The 19929-nt window shown below is 46.9% G+C and overlaps 1 protein-coding gene across 2 annotated transcripts in view; it reads left to right on the top strand.

Annotated features, from left to right (window-relative positions):
* The window catches only part of ARMH1 (armadillo like helical domain containing 1), a 50473-nt gene that overhangs the window by 18821 nt on the left and 11723 nt on the right, over positions 1 to 19929 (top strand). For both annotated transcript variants that reach the window (XM_003278642.4, XM_030823763.1), the window contains exons 3-6: positions 5742 to 5810; positions 6696 to 6862; positions 9570 to 9766; positions 12731 to 12815. In XM_003278642.4, the coding sequence (XP_003278690.4) occupies positions 5742 to 5810; positions 6696 to 6862; positions 9570 to 9766; positions 12731 to 12815 (518 nt within the window). The remainder of the gene's footprint in view (positions 1 to 5741; positions 5811 to 6695; positions 6863 to 9569; positions 9767 to 12730; positions 12816 to 19929) is intronic.

Below are 19929 nucleotides of genomic sequence, written 5' to 3' on the forward strand. Positions count from 1 at the left end.
ACCACTCTTGTATGAGGGCTTTCAAATAAGTATCCCTGCCCAAATTTCTCTCTTGAATCTGAGTTCCATACCTATATATCCAACTATTCCATACCCATATATCCATCTTCACTCATATGCCACAAGATGAGTGTCACATATCTGGCTTAGTAAACTAGGGGAATAGGGTGCCATTATGTGGAAGAGAACATAAGAAGAGGAGTAAGTTTGAGGGTAGATAAGCTTGTTTTGGGACATGTTGAGTTTGAGATGTCTGTGCTTAGGATCCCTGGAGGCAGGTCAAGGCTAAAAACAGATTTGGTCACCATCAAGGTGATAGTTCAAGTTATAGGTGGATTTGAGGATATTCCTGCTCTGTGTGCCCATGGCACTACGGATTTATCTCAGACCCTTTTATTGTATATTTCTCTCCTTGCCTGAACCCTCTCGCCTTCTCTAAACCCCCTCCTTGACCCATGCACAGTGGCTTACACCTATAATCCCAGCTACTTGGGAGGCTGAGGAGGGAGGATCACTTAGGCCTTGGAGTTTGAAGCTGCAGTGAGCTATGATCACACCGCTGTGTTCTATCCTGGGGACAGAGCAAGACCTCATCTCTATAAAAATAAATAAATAAACTCCCTCCTTATTTGACCAACTCCTACTCTATTATTCAGGTCTCAATTTAAACATCACTTTCTCAGGAAGCCCATTTCTGAGTCCCAGGCTAGCTTAGGTTCCCTTCTTATATATATTCATAGACTTCCTCTGCCTTAATAATCATAACATTTTATTGTTATTACCTGCTTATTATCTCTCTTTCCCCCCACTGGATTTTAAGATCTCTGTGGGCAAGAATCGCATCTGTTCTACTTATCTCTGTATTTCTAACATGTAGCACAACGCCTGGCACATGTTTGCTGAGTAGAGGAATGAATGACCCAGCATCTGCAGCTGGGCAGAATTAAAGGTTTAAGTAAACACTGCTCTCTTGCTTACATTTAAGTTATTGATAAAATTATTTTTCAGACTCAGACCTGTAACACAGGGAATAACGATGGAATACATCTGTAGGTTTACCCAAATGTTCTTTTTTTGTTTGTTTGTTTGAGACAGGGTCTTCCTCTGTTGCCCAGGCTGGAGTACAGCAGCGCAATCACAGCTCACTGCAGCCCCAAACTCCTGGAGACTCAAAGGATCCTCTCACCTCAGCCTCCCAAGCAGATAGGACTATAGGCGTGCACCACCACACTCAGCTAATTTTTCTGTTTTTAAAATTTTTGTAGACATGGGTGGGGTCTTGCTATGTTGCCCAAGCTGGTCTCAAACTCCTGGCCTCATGCGATCTTCCCACCTTAGCCTCCCAAAGTGCTGGGACTACAGGTGTGAGCCACCACACCCAGTCTGTTCTCAGATATTATTGTGCATAAAAGAGGTTTAAAATGCAGATAACCAGTTACCTATCCACCCGCACTCCCAAGGTTCTGCTTTAGTAGATTGAGGGTGGAACCCTGGACCCTTATTTCTAACAAGTACTCTGTGTGGCTCTAGTGCCAGTGGTCCACGGGTTATGCTTTGAGAAACATTGCTGCCTATAACCTGGCTCCTGTCCCCACAACTCATGACACTAACCTCACCAAGTCCCTAGCTTTGTTGCCAAATCTAGAGTTCCTTTTTCCTTCCTTGTCTTACTGGACAATATTTTCCATTTGGCCACAGGGTGAGATGAGTAAGGCAGGGTCATACAGGTGCAGGGTCAGATCCTGTCTATTTAACACTGTGATGTCTTATTCATCTCATCATGGATTTGTTGTTGTTGTTGTTTGAGACAGAGTCTCACTCTCACTCTGTCACCCAGGCTGGAGTACAGTGGTGCCATCACAGCTCTGCAGCCTCAACCTCCCAGGCTCAAGCCATCCTCCCACCTCAACCTCCCAAGTGGCTGGGACTATAGGCATGCACCACCACACCCCCAACTAATTTTATTATGTTTCTGTAGAGACAGGATCTTGCTGTTGCTGTTTCCCAGGCTCGTCTCAAACTCCTGGGCTCAAGCGACCCTCCCACCTTGACCTCTCAAAGTGCTGGGATTATAAGTGTGAGCTACCATGTCTGGCCCACCATGGACTTTTTATATTAATTTGATTATTTTAAATAGTGCATTGAAGTATTATTTGATTACTGAGTTTTTTGGTGCCCCTTTTAATTTCAGACCCCAAGCAAGTGCCTCCCTCAACTCACCCTAGTCCTGGCCTTGCTTGACTACTGCCTCTGCTTAAGCTGTCCTCTCTTCTACCTTCTCCCGCTGTTTCTCAGTTGCTCTTGCAGGATCTCTCCCACTCCAATCCCCCACTTAAATGTCAGTGTGTCTGGGCATTCTGTGCTTTTCTTACTTGGTCATTGCACTTATTACATTAGGCATTACATCATTCTTCTTCATTTCTCAAGTGCCAATCATAGTGCCTAAAATTCAGTGGGTACTCAGTCAGTGCTTACTAAATGAATGAACCATGCTTTTACTGAACAGTTGTAGATTCAGTGTTCTACACCTAGAATTATTCATAATTCCCTAACTTTTTGCAGCCTTGTCATACAACAGATAAAATAGACTGTGTGACGTGATAACAGTGTTTTGAATTAGCAAACCCACTTCTCCTACTCAGCCCTCCAGTTATGGTGGATTTTAGAGGAAAACAAGTCAATATAATAGCATCATAGCATCATTATTTTTTGCAAAATTGACTACCACATAGTCCCAATAAGCCTAAACCCTTTTTTCAAACTTGGACTTCCAGAATAGATCAGTAAAACTAAGGATTTATATATTAAATGATAAAATTAGTTACCATTTATTGAGTTTTTTTCTTTTTTTTTTTTTTTTTTTTGAGACAGAGTCTCACTCTATTGCCCAGGCTGGAGTGCAGTGGTGCAATCTCGGCTCACTGCAACATCCACCTCCCAGGTTCAAGCAATTCTCCTGCCTCAGCCTCCCGAGTAGCTGGGATTACAGGCGTGCGCCACCATGCCCAGCTAATTTTTATATTTTTAGTAGAGACGGGGTTTCACCATGTTGTCCAGGCTGGTCTTGAACTCCTGACCTCAAGTGATTCCCCCTCCTCAGTGCTGGGATCCCAAAGTGCTGGGATTACAGATGTGAACCACTGGGCCCAGCCTATTGAGTCTTTATGTTCTAGGCACTGAGATATATACTGTACAAATATTATGTCATTTGGGCCTAACACCCAGCCTAATAGGTGATTGGTATTATTCCATTTTATAGATAAGAAAGATGAGCCTTGAAAAGATTGAGTAATTTACTAGCAAATGGTAGAGATAAGGTTAGAACCGGGTGTCTGTTCGAAAGCCTATACGCCATCGTGTCTCCTACTCAGTGGACCGTGCGGACCACAGCTCCACCTGCGACACCACACTGGGAGTGCATATGCAAAGCCCCCTCCCTCCATTTGTCTACAAGCCAGAAGGCCTAACAGTAAGAGTTAGAATCATAGTCAGACTGCCTAGGTTCAAATCCAGGTTTCAGCAGTTCACTGTGGAACCTTGGACAAGTTATTGACCTGAGATTGTTACCTCATGTTACTCAGGAAGTAATGGAAATGCTAATAGCACCCACTGGAGGGCCATGGCGAGGATGCTATGAGACAATGCAAGCAAAGCAGTGAGCACAGTGCCCCGCACACAATAGGAGCTGGTACTTGTTAGCTACTGCTGACCTTGTGGCCCCAACATTGCTCCTTCATCCCATGTTCTCTAGATCCAGGATCAAACAATGTGTTCTGGAACTAATTCCTGGAAATAATAGACCAGAAATATGTATAGTGAGTGACTATGAGAACAAGACTAGCTGGGGGTGGTGGCTCACACCAGTAATCTCAATACTTAAGGGAGGCAGAGGCAGGAGGATCGCTCGAGCCCAGGAGCTCAAAACCAGCCCAGGCAACATAGCAAAACTCCATTCTCCACAAAAAGGAAGAAAAAAACAAAAAATAAAGCTGGCATAGTGGCTCATGCCTGCAATCCCAACACTTTGGAAGGCTGAAGCAGGAGGATTGCTTGAATTCAGGAGTTCGAAACCAGTCTGGGCAACATAGTGAGACCCATTCCTCTACAAAAAATACAGAAAAGGCTGGGCGCGGTGGCTCACGCTTGTAATCCCAGCACTTTGGGAGGCCGAGGCGGGTGGATCACGAGGTCAGGAGATCGAGGCCATCCTGGCTAACATGGTGAAACCCTGTCTCTACTAAAAAATACAAAAAATTAGCCGGGCATGGTGGCGGGCGCCTGTAGTCCCAGCTACTCGGGCGGCTGAGGCAGGAGAATGGCGTGAACCCGGGAGGCGGAGCTTGCAGTGAGCCGAGATTGCGCCACCGCACTCCAGCCTGGGTGACAGAGCGAGACTCCATCTCAAAAAAAAAAAAAAATACAGAAAAAAAATAGCTGGGCATGGTGCCACGTGCCTGTAGTCCCGGCTACTCAGGAGACTGAGACAGGAGGATTGCTTGAGCCCAGGAGTTCAAGGCTACAGTGAGCTGTGATTGCACCACTGTGCTCCAGCCTGGGCAACAGAGTGAGACCCTATCTCAAAAAAAAAAAAAAAAAAAAAAGACTAGCTCAGGACAGAGGAAACAGAAGGTGACAAAAACAAAAGTTGGTCAGCCTAGCCTGAAGAAAAAGTAGAGAATGCACTGAGGCAGGAAGAGGGGCAGAGGTTGAGAGAGCAGGGTGGGGACAATGTAGGAATAATAAGACCACCATGTGGGCTGCTGCCTGGCCCCAGCTATGGCAGCAACAGGCAGGGGAGCCTGGCTCCAGGGCAAACACTATTTTTGCAGTAAAGAGCCTTTCCTAATGAGCCAATCTGTCTCTACTTCTATTGGCATCCTGGGAACCAGGGTGCAGCAGAGATAATTTGCTTCACACACCCCCCGCCCAAACAAAGCACCATTACCTCCAACCCATTACATTAGCCTTTATCAGCCTTGGAAGCTCTCAGTCATCCTCCATGAGCTGCAATAATTTCAGCTAATTTCTTAAGTGTTCTAAGAGCCTCTGATGTGTTATGAGCCTAGTAATTGTTGACTGGTTCCTTTTCTGTTGTGGCTTGATTTCATACCTTGTATCTGAGCTGATGCGTGCTTTGGGTACTTTATTATAATGAGGCTTTTTGCAAAGACTCACATTAAAAAATAACATTAAATACTGAGGTTGTTTTAAATCAGAGTTTAATTTTTCCACCATCTCCTATTATTCTTGTTAGGAAGCCAATTCTTCATAAGGATAGTGACCTCCAGTGTAAAACTTTGAACAAGTACAAAAATTGAGAATCAATGATGAAGCTGGTTCTTTTTAGGGAAATCTAAGAATGAGGCACAAAGTCATGAACTATGCTGAGACCAAGGATGCAATGGGCATGGCTTAGAGAGGTTTGAGATATTGACCCCCAGCCTTCTCCAGGGACCCTTAATTCATCAGAGCCTCCTTGTTCCCTAGAAAGCCTGTAAGAGCCAAGGTGGCTGAACTGCCACAGAGGAGCTTCCTGGAGAACAGTGAACAGCCAGCACCCTCTTCCCCCAACCCTGTGTGTACTGCCACTTCCCCTTCAGCTGGTAGCTCCTCTCAGGGTAAAGAGGCACAGTTCAGCTACTTGGCCACCCTGGGCCCTGGGTGGTACCAGAGATCAGGCACGGGCTCTGGCTTCTGTGTGAAAAACCACCCTGAAACTCACTCTTTAACGTGTCATACAGCTATATGACTGACTCATGTTTAGAAAAGCTTCTCAGGTCCATTGGCATCTTCTTATCAGCTGTAAGCAGGTGAGTTCTGTTCTAGCGTGATTCTGGGTGTCTCAGTGGCATCTCAGGCTCATGATGTCCTTGGCATTCACACCACCCAGGGCCACGGATTCCTGTTAGCAGTGGGTTCCTTGTAGCTCTTGGGGTGGGCCCAGAGGTAATGTCCACCGGGATCCTGCTCTAGTTGCTCCCCATCCCTTGCTCTGCAGTGAACTAGTCAGCACCCTCTCCATTGTGAATTACAGAAAACCAACTCATACTGGACTCAGAAAAAGGAAAATCAGTGGCTCACTTAACTGGAAAAACCCAGAGGGTAGAAATATATATTTCAGCCCTAACTAGATCCAGGGCTGAATGTCATCAGTACTTGGCCTCCTTCTCTGTCTTTTCCCCCATTTCTGTCTCTTCTCCTCTGTGTTCATAGACCTCCATATGCCATGGTCCTCAGGAGTTCTAGACATACCAAAAACAGAGCAGATCCTTTCCACAGCTTCCCAAGAAAGTCCCAGGCTTTGAGCCTCATTGGACCAATTTAGATCCCATGCCCAGCCCCAAACAAACTTCTGCAGTCAGAAGGGTGACATACCGTCACCTCCTCACCCCACCAAAACTACATGGCCCATGAGTGGCAGAGAGCTGATTCCCCAAGTGACAGTTGAGGTGGTATTTACAAGAAGAAGGAGAAGAGATGCTGGAATGGCAAAACCAAGAACTGTCCCTAGTATGTAATTCCAGTCTTTCCTGCTGGAAGGAAGAATTTCCACACTCTTGTGTCACTTTACCTATGGACATTTCCTGGATAGGAGGGCAAAGTATGTGAAGAGGGGACCTTGGGATCTCTTTGAAAGCTCAGTGCAAAGGAACTTGACAAGAGTTTTATTTCTACTTTTCTATCCCTCTGGACAGTAATCGGTACCTTATAGAATTTCTTGAGGTTGGAGGTGTCCTAACACTCTTGGAAATACTTGGGCTGGAGAAGATCAAGGAGGAGGCCAAGAAGGAATCTGTCAAACTACTTCAGGTTATTGCGAACTCTGGCAGGACATACAAGGAGCTTATTTGTGAAAGCTATGGTGGGTACTGTGTGTGACAAGATGTGTCTCCCTAGGGGCCTGAATGAAATGGTGGCAGAACCCACCACTGCTCTAGGAAAAACACATCATGGAACTGGTTGAACAGGAAGCTTTTTGTGCTCCTGTCCATGTCACCACTGGAAGACCCAGATTTATGATTCTCCTGATTCATCATTTGCTCACATTTTTCAGTAGTGGTTTTAGAAATACTTCTCCTTTTTAAATATATCCTCTTTCAGGCATCCATTCAAAGATTTGTTGAGCTGTGGCCCAATATCTTTTGTGAAATTGAGTTATGAGGCCAGGCGCGGTGGCTCACACCTGTAATCCCAGCATTTTGGGAGGCCAAAGCGGGAAGATCACCTGAGGTTGGGAGTTTGAGACCAGCCTGACCAACATGGAGAAACCCCGTCGCTACTAAAAATACAAAAAAATTAGCCTGGTGCAGTGGCAGGGGCCTGTAATCCCAGCTACTTGGGAGGCTGAGGCAGGGGAATCGCTTGAACACAGGAGGCAGAGGTTGTGATGAGTTGAGATTGTGCCATTGCACTCCAGCCTGGGCAACAAAAGTGAAACTCCATCTCAAAAAAAAAAAAAAAGAAAGAAAGAAATTGAATTATGAATAACTCAAGAAATAAAATTGAAGGCCAGACGCACTGGTTCACACCTGTAATCCCAGCACTTTGGGAGTCCAAGGTGGTTGGATCACCTGAGGTTAGGAATTTGAAACCAGCCTGGCCAACATGGCAAAACCCCCTCTCTACTAAAAATACAAAAATTAGGCCAGGCGCGGTGGCTCACTCCTGTAATCCCAGCACTTTGGGAGGCAGAGGCAGTTGGATCACGAGGTCAGGAGATCAAGACTATCCTGGCTAACACAGTGAAACCCCGTCTCTACTAAAAATACAAAAAAAATTCAAACGCGTGGTGGCACGCACCTGTAATGGCAGCTACTTGGGAGGCTGAGGCGGGAGAATCGCTTGAACCTGGGAGGTGGACGTTGCAGTGAGCCGAGATCGCACCATTGCACTCCAGCCTGGGCTACAGAGCAAGACTCCGTCTCAAAAGAACAAAAAAAGGAAATAAAATAAAAGAAAATTGAAATAAAATTATTGAATACTGTGTGCTAGATATGTGCCAGATGCTAGGGATACAAAAATGAATACAATATAGTTCCTGTCCTCAGAGAGTTTAGAGTCTGGTGAGAAAAGTAAATAATCTAGTTTTTTTCTTTTTCTTTTTTGAGACGGAGTCTCACTCTATCGCCCAGGCTGGAGTGCAGTGGCGCAATATCGGCTCACTGCAACCTCTGCCTCCTAGGTTCAAGCAATTCTCATGCCTTAGCCTCCCAAGTAGCTGGAATTACAGGCATGTGCCACCATGCCTGGCTAATTTTTGTTATTTTTAGTAGAGACGGGGTTTTGCCATGTTAGCCATGGCTGGTCTCGAACTCATGAGCTCAAGCGATCCACCCACCTTGGCCTCCCAAAGTGCTAGAATTACAGGCATGAGCCGTCACACTTGGCTCAATAATTTTAATATAATCTATGAAGTGCTCCAAGTGAGGCATGTAAAAGAGATACCATCCCCCCATCTCCCTTTTTCTTTTTCTTTTTTCTTTTTTTTTTTGAGTTAGAGTCTCGCTCTATAGCCCAGGCTGGAGTGCAGTGGCACAGTCTCGGTGCCTCCCGGGTTCAAGCGATTCTCCTGCCTCAGCCTCCGCAGTAACTGGGACTACAGGCGTGTGCCACCAGACCCAGCTAATTTTTGTATTTTTAATACAGACAGGGTTTCACCATGTTGACCAGGCTGGTCTCGAACTCCTGAACTCAAGCCATCCACCTGCCTCGGCCTCCCATAGTGCTGAGATTACAGACGTGAGCCACCACACCCGACCCACATCCCCCTTTTTCAAAGCACTTCCCACCCTGCATTCTCATCAAGATTCTCCTGCCTATCTACCCCACGGCCTCTCAAAGCCTCGGTGTCTTCATCCATAAAGTGGGAGTAACACCTTCCTCTCGGTATGGTTTCTGGGATTAAGTGAGTTAGTATTTATAAAACCATTTTGCAAACTGCTGAGTGCTATACAAGTGTTATCATGGCCAGGCGCCATGGCTCACGCCTGTAATCCCAACACTTTGGGAGGCCAAGGCAGGTGGATCACGAGGTCAGGAGATCGAGACCATGCTGGCTAACACGGTGAAACCCCGTCTCTGTTAAAAATACAAAAATTAGCCGAGCCTGGTGGCACACGCCTGTAATCCCAACTACTTGGGTGGCTGAGGCAGGAGAATTGCTTGAACCCGGGAGGCAGAGGTTGCAGTGAGCCGAGATCACACCACTGCACTCCAGCCTGGGCAACAGAGAGAGACTCCATCTCAAAAAAAAAAACAAAAAAAAAAAACACAAACAAGTGTTATCATATAGCAATAAAAAAATGCATGTTTTATTTGTAAATTGTGCAGAGCCATTTTAAACTTTAAAACACAGATTTTGACATGCCTATGCTGAAACAAAGTCCTCCAGCCACATAGCTCTAAGGTAAACAAGACAGTGATGCAACATCAGAACCAAGCCTCAATTTTGCTTTGGTTGAACAGGCTTGGTTGAAGAGCTCTTAATCCTATTCATATTATGTAATCTTGAGTGAGGATTATTTTCATAAATCCCTTCCAATTTAGCATTTCCTCTCTTCTTTGCTCAGGTGTACGATCCATAGCAGAATTTTTGGCAAAGTCTAAGTCCGAGGAGACCCAGGAGGAAGTGCAGGTTCTGTTGGATTCTCTGGTCCACGGCAATCCCAAGTACCAAAATCAAGTGTATAAAGGTCTAATAGCTTTGCTGCCCTGCGAGTCCCCCAAAGCCCAGCAGCTGTCCCTGCAGACTCTCAGGACTGCCCAGGTGAGCCAAGGCTGCATGCTCCTGTGGTTCTGATTCAGATGCAATAATCTTACAATTACCTTCCGCAGCTGCACTCCACACGGGCATGAGAAACGGAGCTCAGCCTCCCACTGCATGTCTGTTGTTCAATCAGCGTTACTTCCAGAAGGCCAAGGTAGGGCAGAGAGTTCATGCCTCCCAGCAGAGTGATCTGTCCTGTTTACTTAAGAATCAGAAAGATGTTGGCAGACTTAAAAGTGGTTGAGACAAGCAACAAGGATGATGAAAGGGCTGTAGAAAAGATTAAAGGAGTCGATTTGATAGGGAAAGAATAATGGTGCATTTGTAGACAGCATGTAAGTGAAGAGGCCAGATCTCCAGTGCTGGGGAAGGCTTTTTTTTTTCTTGTTGGCTTTTGCCCTTCTCTCAGACAGTACCCTCGGATGCAGGTGAAACCGAATTTGGGGCATGGTGAGCATATGAAGACATTGTGCCTAGTAAAGAGGGGATAGAGGCTTAAAAAGTGGCTTTAAGATGAACCATCAGGCCAGGTGCAGTGGCTCAGGCCTGTAATCCCAGCACTTTGGGAGACTGCAGCGGGCGGATCACTTGAGGTCAGGAGTTTGAGATCAGCCTGGCCAACATGATGAAACCCCGTCTCTACTAAAAATACAAAAATTAGCTGGGCGTGGTGGTACACACCTGTAATCCCAGCTACTTGGGAGGCTGAGTTCAGAGGATCGCTTAGCCTGAGAGGCAGAGGTTACAGTGAGCCAAGATCATGCCACTGTACTCCCTGGGCAAAAAAGTGAGACTCGTCTCAAAAAAAAAAAGGCAAATTCAAAAATAATAATAACTGGCTGTGGTGGCATGTGCCTATAGTCCCAGCTGCTCTGGAGGCTGTGGTGGGAGGATCACTTGAGCCCAGGAGTTCGAGGCTGCAATGAGCTATGATGGCACCACTGCACTCCAGCCTGAGTGATGGAGTGAGACCCTGTCTCTAAAACAATTTTAAAAACAGATCAGATTATCATTATTATCTTATTTCCACAGTTCCCAGTTATTAAGTGCCTCATACATGCCAGCCACTGTGTTAGGGGCTTATCTACACTCTCTCTCTCAGTCTTCACTATAGCTAATGGAGGCAGATACTATTCTCCCTTTTTCAAAGATGGTGGAACTGAGCTCAAGAAAGTGTGTTAGGTGACTTATCCAAGGCCACATGCTAAGTAAAAGGTGTTTACTAAGCGAGAATTTAAATCAACCCTCTCCTAAGTACTTATTCTTTCCACATACCACTCTGCCTCTTCGAAAAAGGGCAATGACAGGGCCGGGCGCAGTGGCTTACGCCTGTAATCCCAGCACTTTGGGAGGCCGAGGCGGGCGGATCATTAGTTCAGGAGTTCAAGATCAGCCTGGCCAGCATGGTGAAACCCTGTCTCTACTAAACATACAAAAATTAGTTGGGCGTGGTGGTGTGTGCCTGTAATCCCAGCTACTCGGGAGGCTGAGGCAGGAGAATTGCTTGAACCAAGGAGGCGGAGGTTGCAGTGAGCCAAGATTGCGCCACTGCACTCCAGCCTGGAGACACAGCGAGACTCCATCTCAAAAAAAAAAAAAAAGAAAGAAGAGAAAAGAAAAAAAAAGGGCAGTGACAGTGATAGAAGAAAAATAGGGTTGGAAAATCAAGGGAAAAGAGTTTCCGTAAGGAGGACATGATCAGCTGGGGTCAGATGCAACAAAGGCATTCAGTAAAGGTAGAATAGAAAGATAGTCCCAGCAGGAAAAGTTTTGGTGAATTAGGAGACTGTCTATGGCAGGAAAAATTAAATCGCAGCAGCCTGTCAAAGGATGAATAGGGGATGAAGAAGTGGCTTCTCTTGGGAAGCTTAGATGTAAAGGGAAAAAAGAGCAATAGCAAAGGAGAAGACAGAGTTGAAGGACGATGTTGTTAAATATGGATGAGCTTGAGGATGTTTAATGCTAAAAGAAAGAACCAATGCATGGGTAAAGTTTGAGGAGAGAGGAGAAAAGGGGCTGTCTGATGGGATGAGGTTCCTGAGGAAGAGAAGATTTTAGGATCTTGGATGAGTTCCATTCTCCTTGCCCTGTGTCCTCTCTCCCACAATCAGAGTAGCCGGCCTTGTTCCTGCACCTCTAGCAGGTAGCCTCATTTAATGCCTCCTGAGCTAGAGAGTTCAGTGGCAGCCTCAGCCAAGGCCCAGTGACTCACCACTGCCCTCCCTCCCTCTCCCCCATTCACCCAGGCACCTGGCTGTTTGGAAGTCTGCGTTTCCTTTCTAACAGGTAGACAAGATCTAAAGACTAGCTACCTTGGGCGGGCACAGTGGCTCATGCCTGTAATCCCAGCACTTTGGGAGGCTGAAACGGGTGGATCACTTGAGGTCAAGAGTTCGAGACCAGCCTGGTCAACATGGTGAAACCCCATCTCTACTAAAAAAAAAAAAAGAAAAATTAGCTGGGTGTGGTGGTGGGCACCTGTAATCCCAGCTACTCAGAGGCTGAAGCAGAAGAATCGTTTTGAGCCCAGGAGGCAGAGGTTGCAGTGAGCCGAGATCGCACCACTGCACTCCAACCTGGGTGACAGAGTGGGAATCTATCTTTCTTTTTTTCTTTTTTTTTTTTTGAGATGGCTCTGTCGCCCGGGCTGCAGTGCAGTGGCGCAATCTTGGCTCACTGCAAGTTCTGCCTCCCGGATTCACGCCATTCTCCTGCCTCAGCCTCCGGAGTAGCTGGGACTACAGGCGCCCGGCACCACGCCCGGCTAATTTTTTGCATTTTTAGTAGAGACAGTGTTTCACTTTGTTAGCCAGGATGGTCTCAATCTCCTGACCTCGTGATCCGCCCACCTCGGCCTCCCAAAGTGCTGGGATTACAGGCGTGAGCCACCGCACCCGGCCGGGGATCCATCTTTAAAAAAAAAAAGAAAGACTAACCACCTTGTGCTGTTGTCTGTCTGGTCAGCCAATCGTTGGGACCACACACCCCAGCATCGTGGACCGCGTGCTGAAGGTGCTGGGCACGATGCACCTGGAAGTCCAGTATGAAGGTAGGGAGGCTACTCCAGATTGCAGAAGGGGGCACCGAGAGCCAGGCATATCAGCTCTCAAAAGCTTTCTCTTAGTCACAAAGAGCCTTGATGTTGAGTGTCTGGGACAGCCTTGGCAGATGGAAGACGCTGGTTCAGAAAATGTCAGTCACACCTATGCCTTGTGTCAGCCACAGGGTGCCTAGGGTGCCTGAACGGTTACGAGAATCTGCCTGGGTCCAGAGCTGGCTCTGGCTCCCAGTCTTACGTGATGCTTCCTGGCTAAACAGAAATCACCCTGAGGAATGTTCTTCTTCTAAGAAACTAAGCTGAATAGTCGTAGTATTTGGTTGGTTGTTTTTGCTGGGTTTTTTTTTTTTTTTTTTTGAGGCAGGGTCTTGCTTTGCTGCTCAGGCTGGAGTGCAGTGGTACCATCATAGCTCACTGTGGCCTCAAACTCCTGGGCTCAAGAGATTCTCCCTCCTCAACCTCCCAAGTAGCTGGGACCACAGGTGTGCACTACTACATCCATCTAACTTTTTAATTTTTTGCAGAAATGAGGTCTCACTATGTTGCCCAGGCTGGTCTTGAACTCCAGGCCTCAAGGGATCCTCTCACCTCAGCCTCCCAAAGTGCTGGGATTACAGGCATGAGCCACCACACCCGGCCAGGAGTTTTTATTTATTGGGAACTTTTTTTTTTTTTTTTGAGACGGAGTCTCGCTCTGTCACCCAGGCTGGAGTGCAGTGGCGCAATTTCAGCTCACTGCAAGCTCCGCCTCCCGGGTTCACGCCATTCTCCTGCCTCAGCCTCCCAAGTAGCTGGGACTACAGGCACCTGTCACCACGCCCGGCTAATTTTTTGTATTTTTTAGTGGAGATGGGGTTTCACCACGTTAGCCAGGATGGTCTCGATCTCCTGACCTCGTGATCCACCCGCCTCGGCCTCCCAGAGTGCTGGGATTACAGGCATGAGCCACCGCACCCAGCCTATTTATTGAGAACTTCTATGTGCCAGCCACTTTCCATACATCACCTCATTTACTCTCAAAATAACCATAAGAGGCCAGGCATGGTGGCTCACGCCTGTAATTCCATCATTTTGGGAGGCCGAGGCAGGTGGATCACCTGAGGTCAGGAGTTTGAGACCAGCCTGGCCAACACAGCAAAACTCCGTCTCTACTAAGAATACAAAAAAATTAGCCAGGGGTGGTGGCGTGTGCCCATAATCCCAGCTACTTGAGTGGCTGAGGCATGAAAATCGCTTGAACCCAGGAGGCAGAGGTTGCATTGAGCCGAGATCTCGCCACTGCACTCCAGCCTGGGTAACAGAGCAAGATTCTGTCTCAAAAAAAAAAAAACAACAAAACAAGAGCAATAACAACAAAATAACCATAAGAGTACAAAGCCTGGTACATATTAGGTATTCAAATGTTTCCATGAATGAATGGTAAAGATACGTATTTTTATGTTTTTCAAGATACAACAATAAAACACAGAGAGATTAAGTATGCTTCCCAAGGCTACACAGCTATTGGATTCTAGCCGGATCTGCCTGACTCTAAAGTTTATGCTTTTAACATATAGCCCATGGCAAATAATTAAATGATGTAATTTCCTTCCCTTTCCCTATAGTGGTTCAGAGGAAGGAGATTCTATTTTCAACAGGAGGAGATTAAGGAAGGGTTCACCAAGACGGTGGTGTTTGAACTGAGCCGTGGAGAATAGGGAGGATTTGGGAAGGTCAAAAGGAGGAGAGGAGTTCGTTCTGGAAATGGGAATGGTAGAAAGGAAGGCAGACAGGGAAGTACAAGGTGTGTCCTGGGAATAATGGGTAGGTCATTTAGAGAAGGGATGGTAAAGGTCTATGTCTGGGAAAGGTAGGCTAGGAGCAATGGAGGGGCACCTTGAATGCCATGTAGGTAGGTGGCAGTCTCTCCAGGATGCAGCATGGAGCCACTGAAAAGTGAGCTGTGCACAGGTGAGGGTTGAGGGAGTGCAGTGCCTCCGAAGATGGCCTGGGTGGTCCTATGCCAGGTGGGCCAGAGCCACAGGGAGCCACTTGAGGCTGGAGGCCAATTAGGAGGCATTTGGGGTGGTGCAAATGACAAAATAAGAATGTGCTGGCCCAGCTGGGTACATAGCCCCAGGAAGAGAGTATGGACAGCACAGGGGACTGCCTGGTGAGGATTCATTCTCCTGGTGAGGAGAATGAAGCAGCGTATGGATGTCGGAGTGGGCGGGGCCCAGGAGACTGGGACAGACAGGCCCAGTAAGCAGGAATGGTCTGGGCATCAGTATAGGGACTCCTGTGTCCAGGATGACAGGCTGAGCCCTAGGTTCAGGAAGCCTGGGGAGGAGCGCATAAGGAGCAGCCAGGCACTGAGGTTCAGGTACGCAAGTGAGATCCTGGGGAAGATCAACAAAGCTCTGGAGGCCACTTCCAACCTAGGTTATTTTTGAGCAGCACTGCTTAAACTGAATGTCAGGCATATTATTCCTTCAGCAACATTGTCGGTTTTGTATTTTTTGACCCCTGCAAGGTCTGGGTGCATATGTGGGCCTTGTACGTTGAGAAATAATGCTATGCTAAAATCTGTTAGCAGCTGGAGCAGAGTGTCCTGGCTGGAGAGGAATTGCCAGTGAAGGGGTAGAGTGGTACAGGGACCTAAGTAATAGTCAGACCCTGCACCAGAGGGTTGTCACTGGCATTGGAGCAAGGGGATGACCTGGTAGTAGAATCATGTTAGGAAGCTTAATCAAACAATCCCAAAGACTAGATTGGGTAGCACCGACACCTTCCTCTCCCCACCTCACCTCTGTGTGGCAAACTTGCCCACTCCTCCTCATCCATCCATCACTTCTCAGCTTAAGCATTGACTCTCTAAGCCCTTCCCTGACCCTGCCTTCAACCCCTGCCCAAATGTCAGCCCTTCTTCCTTTGAACCACCCCTGCCCCCGCCTCCCCTCCTTTAACCCCCCTCCGCCAGAGCGCTGTTCTCTAAAATGGTACCTTCCCCTTACATAGACTGTGTGCAACTTCAGCTCAGCCGTCATGGCTTTTATCCTTATATCCTCAGCACAGTCCCCAGCATGTTAGGTCCTCATTGCATGTTTGCTGAGTGAGTGAGTGAGCGAGTGAGTACTGCACATATGCCCTGCATTAGTGATTACTCGCCTCTATGCCTTTCTCCTCCAGACCTCTGAGCAACTCCAGGGAGGGACTGCATCTGATTCATCTTTTTCCAACTCAAGTCCTGGAACATAATGGGTGCTCAGTAGAAGTCTGTGAAAAAAAAATCTTATTTCTTTTTTGAGGCAGGGTTTCACCCTGTTGTCCAGGCTGGAGCACAGTAGCACAGTCATGGCTCACTCCAGCCTCGACCTCCTAGGCTCAAGTCATCCTCCCGCCTAAGCCTCCCAAGTAGCTGGGACTACAGGCACAGATCACCATGCCCAGTTAATTCTTTGTAAAGATGGGGTCTCCCTATGTTGCCCAGGCTGCCCTCAAACTCCTGGGCTCAAGTGATCCTCCTGCCTCCACATCCCAAAGTGCTGGGATCACAAGCACAAGCCACTGCACCCGACCAAAACAAAACCTCTTATGCTGATGAAGTCCTCCAGAGTTGTAACTGGCCACAGCTTCTTCCAATATCGGCCTAAGTTAGAGTCCTTCTGCATGTATTCAGTAACAACTAACAGTGTGGAAGAGGCAGTGGGAACGTGACTCTGTGACTGCATTTGGTTTGTTATAGGATCATGTGATAACAAAGAAACTACGTGCCTCAAGGTAATTTCAGATATACCAGACTTATAACAGGTGCGCACAAAAAAATGTCTGTTGAATGAATGTATTATTATTTTTTTAACCAGGCGATTCAAAATAGTCTTCCTATAACTCCAAATGTAGAGAATGCGTATGCAATGATTGCCCACTAGGGGGCACTGTTCCACATGGTCAGAGTAGACCGGAAGTTAAGGGAGCGAAGAAATTCGCACGCCTTCAGTTTCCACTGAAACTCCGCCCGAGGAAGGGAAGGAAAGTTCCGACGGGTCGTACGTGTGGTCCTAAACAGTGGGTGACCGGAGAGGATTAGAGAGTAATTTCTTTGAGTTTGAGTATACCAAATTGCAAAACCAGAGTGAAGCCCTAGGATGCTGGCAGCAGTCAGCATGGAGAAGCAGCCTGTGTCCAAGAGGAGCCTGAGTGACTGCAGGGAGAAGAGTTTAGTAGGTGACAGGGACTGAGCTCAAAAGGGCAGGGTTGGTTTGTTTCTTTAAACAAATATTTACTGAATATCTGTGATGTGCCGAGAACTGTACCAGACACTGGGGTTTTGTGTTTGCTTGTTTGCACTGAGAAGGAGAAAACTGAATGTCTTGGAAGGAGAAGGGTTGGGGGTGCCCACTCCACTCCCATGTGGCATGTGTGTGGGGCAGAGTGGGAGGTTATTGGCATCCTTCCCTTAGAAAGCTACAAGGAAAGTGGCACCCTCAGGGCAGTGTCCACTGACAACAGGAGGCGGAGGGGCTTAGGGGGCCTGGCGATTGTTTATCTTGCAGTGGGTGTCAGTGATGGAGGAAGCTGCTGGTGGCCTCACCTCCTTTTTCATGAAGACCGCCACCTTCCCCCACCAACCTGCCTGACCGGTGAGTCAGGTTAGCCACGTCCTCTGCTCTCCTTCCCATTATGAGAGTGTCCCTGGTTCCTATCACAGGCCTTCTCTTCTGCTTATTCTCTGAAGCACATTCCCTCAAAGACTTCCCTTCTGTAGCTCGCCTCTCCCTTTTTCTCTGCTGGACCATCTCCATTGACGTGCAAATATGCTCTCTATCTTCCATTTTTAAAAGAGCCCCTCTTTGGGAATTTATGGATTAAAAGAGACTTAAAAGACATGTACCAAAAAGGTAAAATTATAGCATTTAGGGATGTACACCCCTCTTTGACCCCAAGTTGCCCCCCAGCTATTCATTTCTTTACCATTTCCTTCCTACTTGACCTCCCAGCTGCTTTCAACCTAGTTGATCACTCCCTCACTTTCTTTTGTTGGCTTCTGTGATAGAAGTTTTCCTCCCACCATCTGGTTTTGCCTTAGTCTCCTTTGCTTGTTTCTCCTATTTCTCTACCAGACTGTTAGGTCACCCTCTTCCTTCTCATCTCTGTATACTTTTTCCCTAAGTGGTTTCCCATGTGGATGTCTAAATTTAAGACATCTTAAATTTATGGCCAGAATTCTTGAGTTTCTTCCCAAAGCCTGTCCTTCTTGTTTTCCCTATCTCAGGCAGGTGCGATGGCTCATGCCTTTAATCCCAGCACTTTGAGAGGCCAAGGGGGGCGGGGGGGGCGCTGATCACAAGGTCAGGAGATCGAGACCATCCTGGCTAACACAGTGAAACCCCATCTCTACTAAAAATACAAAAAATTAGCTGGGCGTAGTGGCATGTGCCTGTAGTCCCACCTACACGGGAGGCTGAGGCAGGAGAATAGCTTGAACCCAGGAGGTGGAGGTTGCCGTGAGCTGAAATCATGCCATTGCACTCCAGCCTGGCAAACAGAGTGAGACTCCATCTCAGAAAAAAAAAAAAAATTATCTGAGCATGGTGGCGCGCACCTGTAGTCCCAGCTACTCAGGGAGGCTGAGGCAGGAGAATTGCTTGACCCAGGAGGCGGAGGTTGCAGTGAGCCAAGATCATGCCACTGCACTCCAGCCTGGGTAACAGAGGGAGACTCCATCTCAAAAAAAAAACTGCTGAAAATATGCTAACAAATATGTATAAGAAACAAGTCCATGGTAAAATGGAACTGTTTATGAATTTGGAAAATGGTCATTTGTAGAATACAATTTTTGTCTACTTGACCTAGAACCTGGAATTAACTTGACTTGCTAATAAAATGATCATTTCATATATTAATAGCGAAGTTGAAAGTATGGTTCATCAGCCCCAAAGTACAACGGTGGGGCTTGTAGCTGAGCGAACTACTGCACTAACACAGTGGAATCCTCTAGAGACGCTAGTGCGGGGAAACAGTGGCCCTAACTGACCAAACCGAACAGACATGGACAAGGCTTTGAATGCATGACACCTCCTCCCCTGGCCCCCTGAAACCTGGAAAGACTGGTGGTGGCAAGAACCTCATTGTAATTTCCTTTGGTTCTTGGCTGTGTAAAGTTATTTAGGTTCCTGATTCTAAGAGGTATGATTGATCTAGAAATGAATCACAGATTGGCCGGGCACGGTGGCTCATACCTGTAATCCCAGCACTTTGGGAGGCCGAGGCGGGTGGATCACGAGGTCAGGAGATCAAGACCATCCTGGCTAACGCAGTGAAACCCCATCTCTACTAAAAATACAAAAAATTAGCCGGGCGTGGTGGCGGGTGCCTGTAGTCCCAGCTACTCGGGAGGCTGAGGCAGGAGAATGGCGTGAACCCAGGAGGCGGAGCTTGCAGTGAGCCGAGATTGTGCCACTGCACTCCAGCCTAGGCGACAGAGCAAGACTCCGTCTCAAAAAAAAGAAATTAATCACAGATTTGGTTTACTTCTTTCTTCATAAAAGCACATTTTTTAACTGAGATGACATTCACATAACATAAAATTAACCATTTTAAAATGAACAATTCAGTGGCATTTAGTATACACTCACAGTGTTGTACAACCACCATCTCTATCTAGTTCCAAAACATTTTCATCCCCCCAAAAGGAAACGCTGAACTCAGCGAGCATCTATTCCCCTTCCACTCCCTTCAGTCCCTGGGAAGCCCCAATCTTCATTCTGTCTCTATGGATTTACCTATTCCATATATTTCACATAAATGGAATCATACAATATGTGACTTTTATGTCTGACTTCTTTCACTTAGCATAATATTTTCAAGGTTCACCCACATTGTAACATGCATCAGTACTTCATTCCTTTTTGTGGCTGAATAATATTCCATTGTATGTATCTACCACAATTTGTTTATCCATTCATTCATTATTAGACATTTGGGCTGTTTCCAGCTTTTGGCTATTGTGAACCAGTGCTTCTATGAACATCCACCTACATGTAATTGAGTACCTGTTTTCAGTTCTTTGGGGTATATACCTAGGAGTGGAATTGCTGGATCATATGGTAATTCTGTTTAACTCGTT

This window comes from Nomascus leucogenys, chromosome 12 (genome assembly GCF_006542625.1).
Source record: "Nomascus leucogenys isolate Asia chromosome 12, Asia_NLE_v1, whole genome shotgun sequence".
Lineage (NCBI taxonomy): Eukaryota > Metazoa > Chordata > Mammalia > Primates > Hylobatidae > Nomascus > Nomascus leucogenys.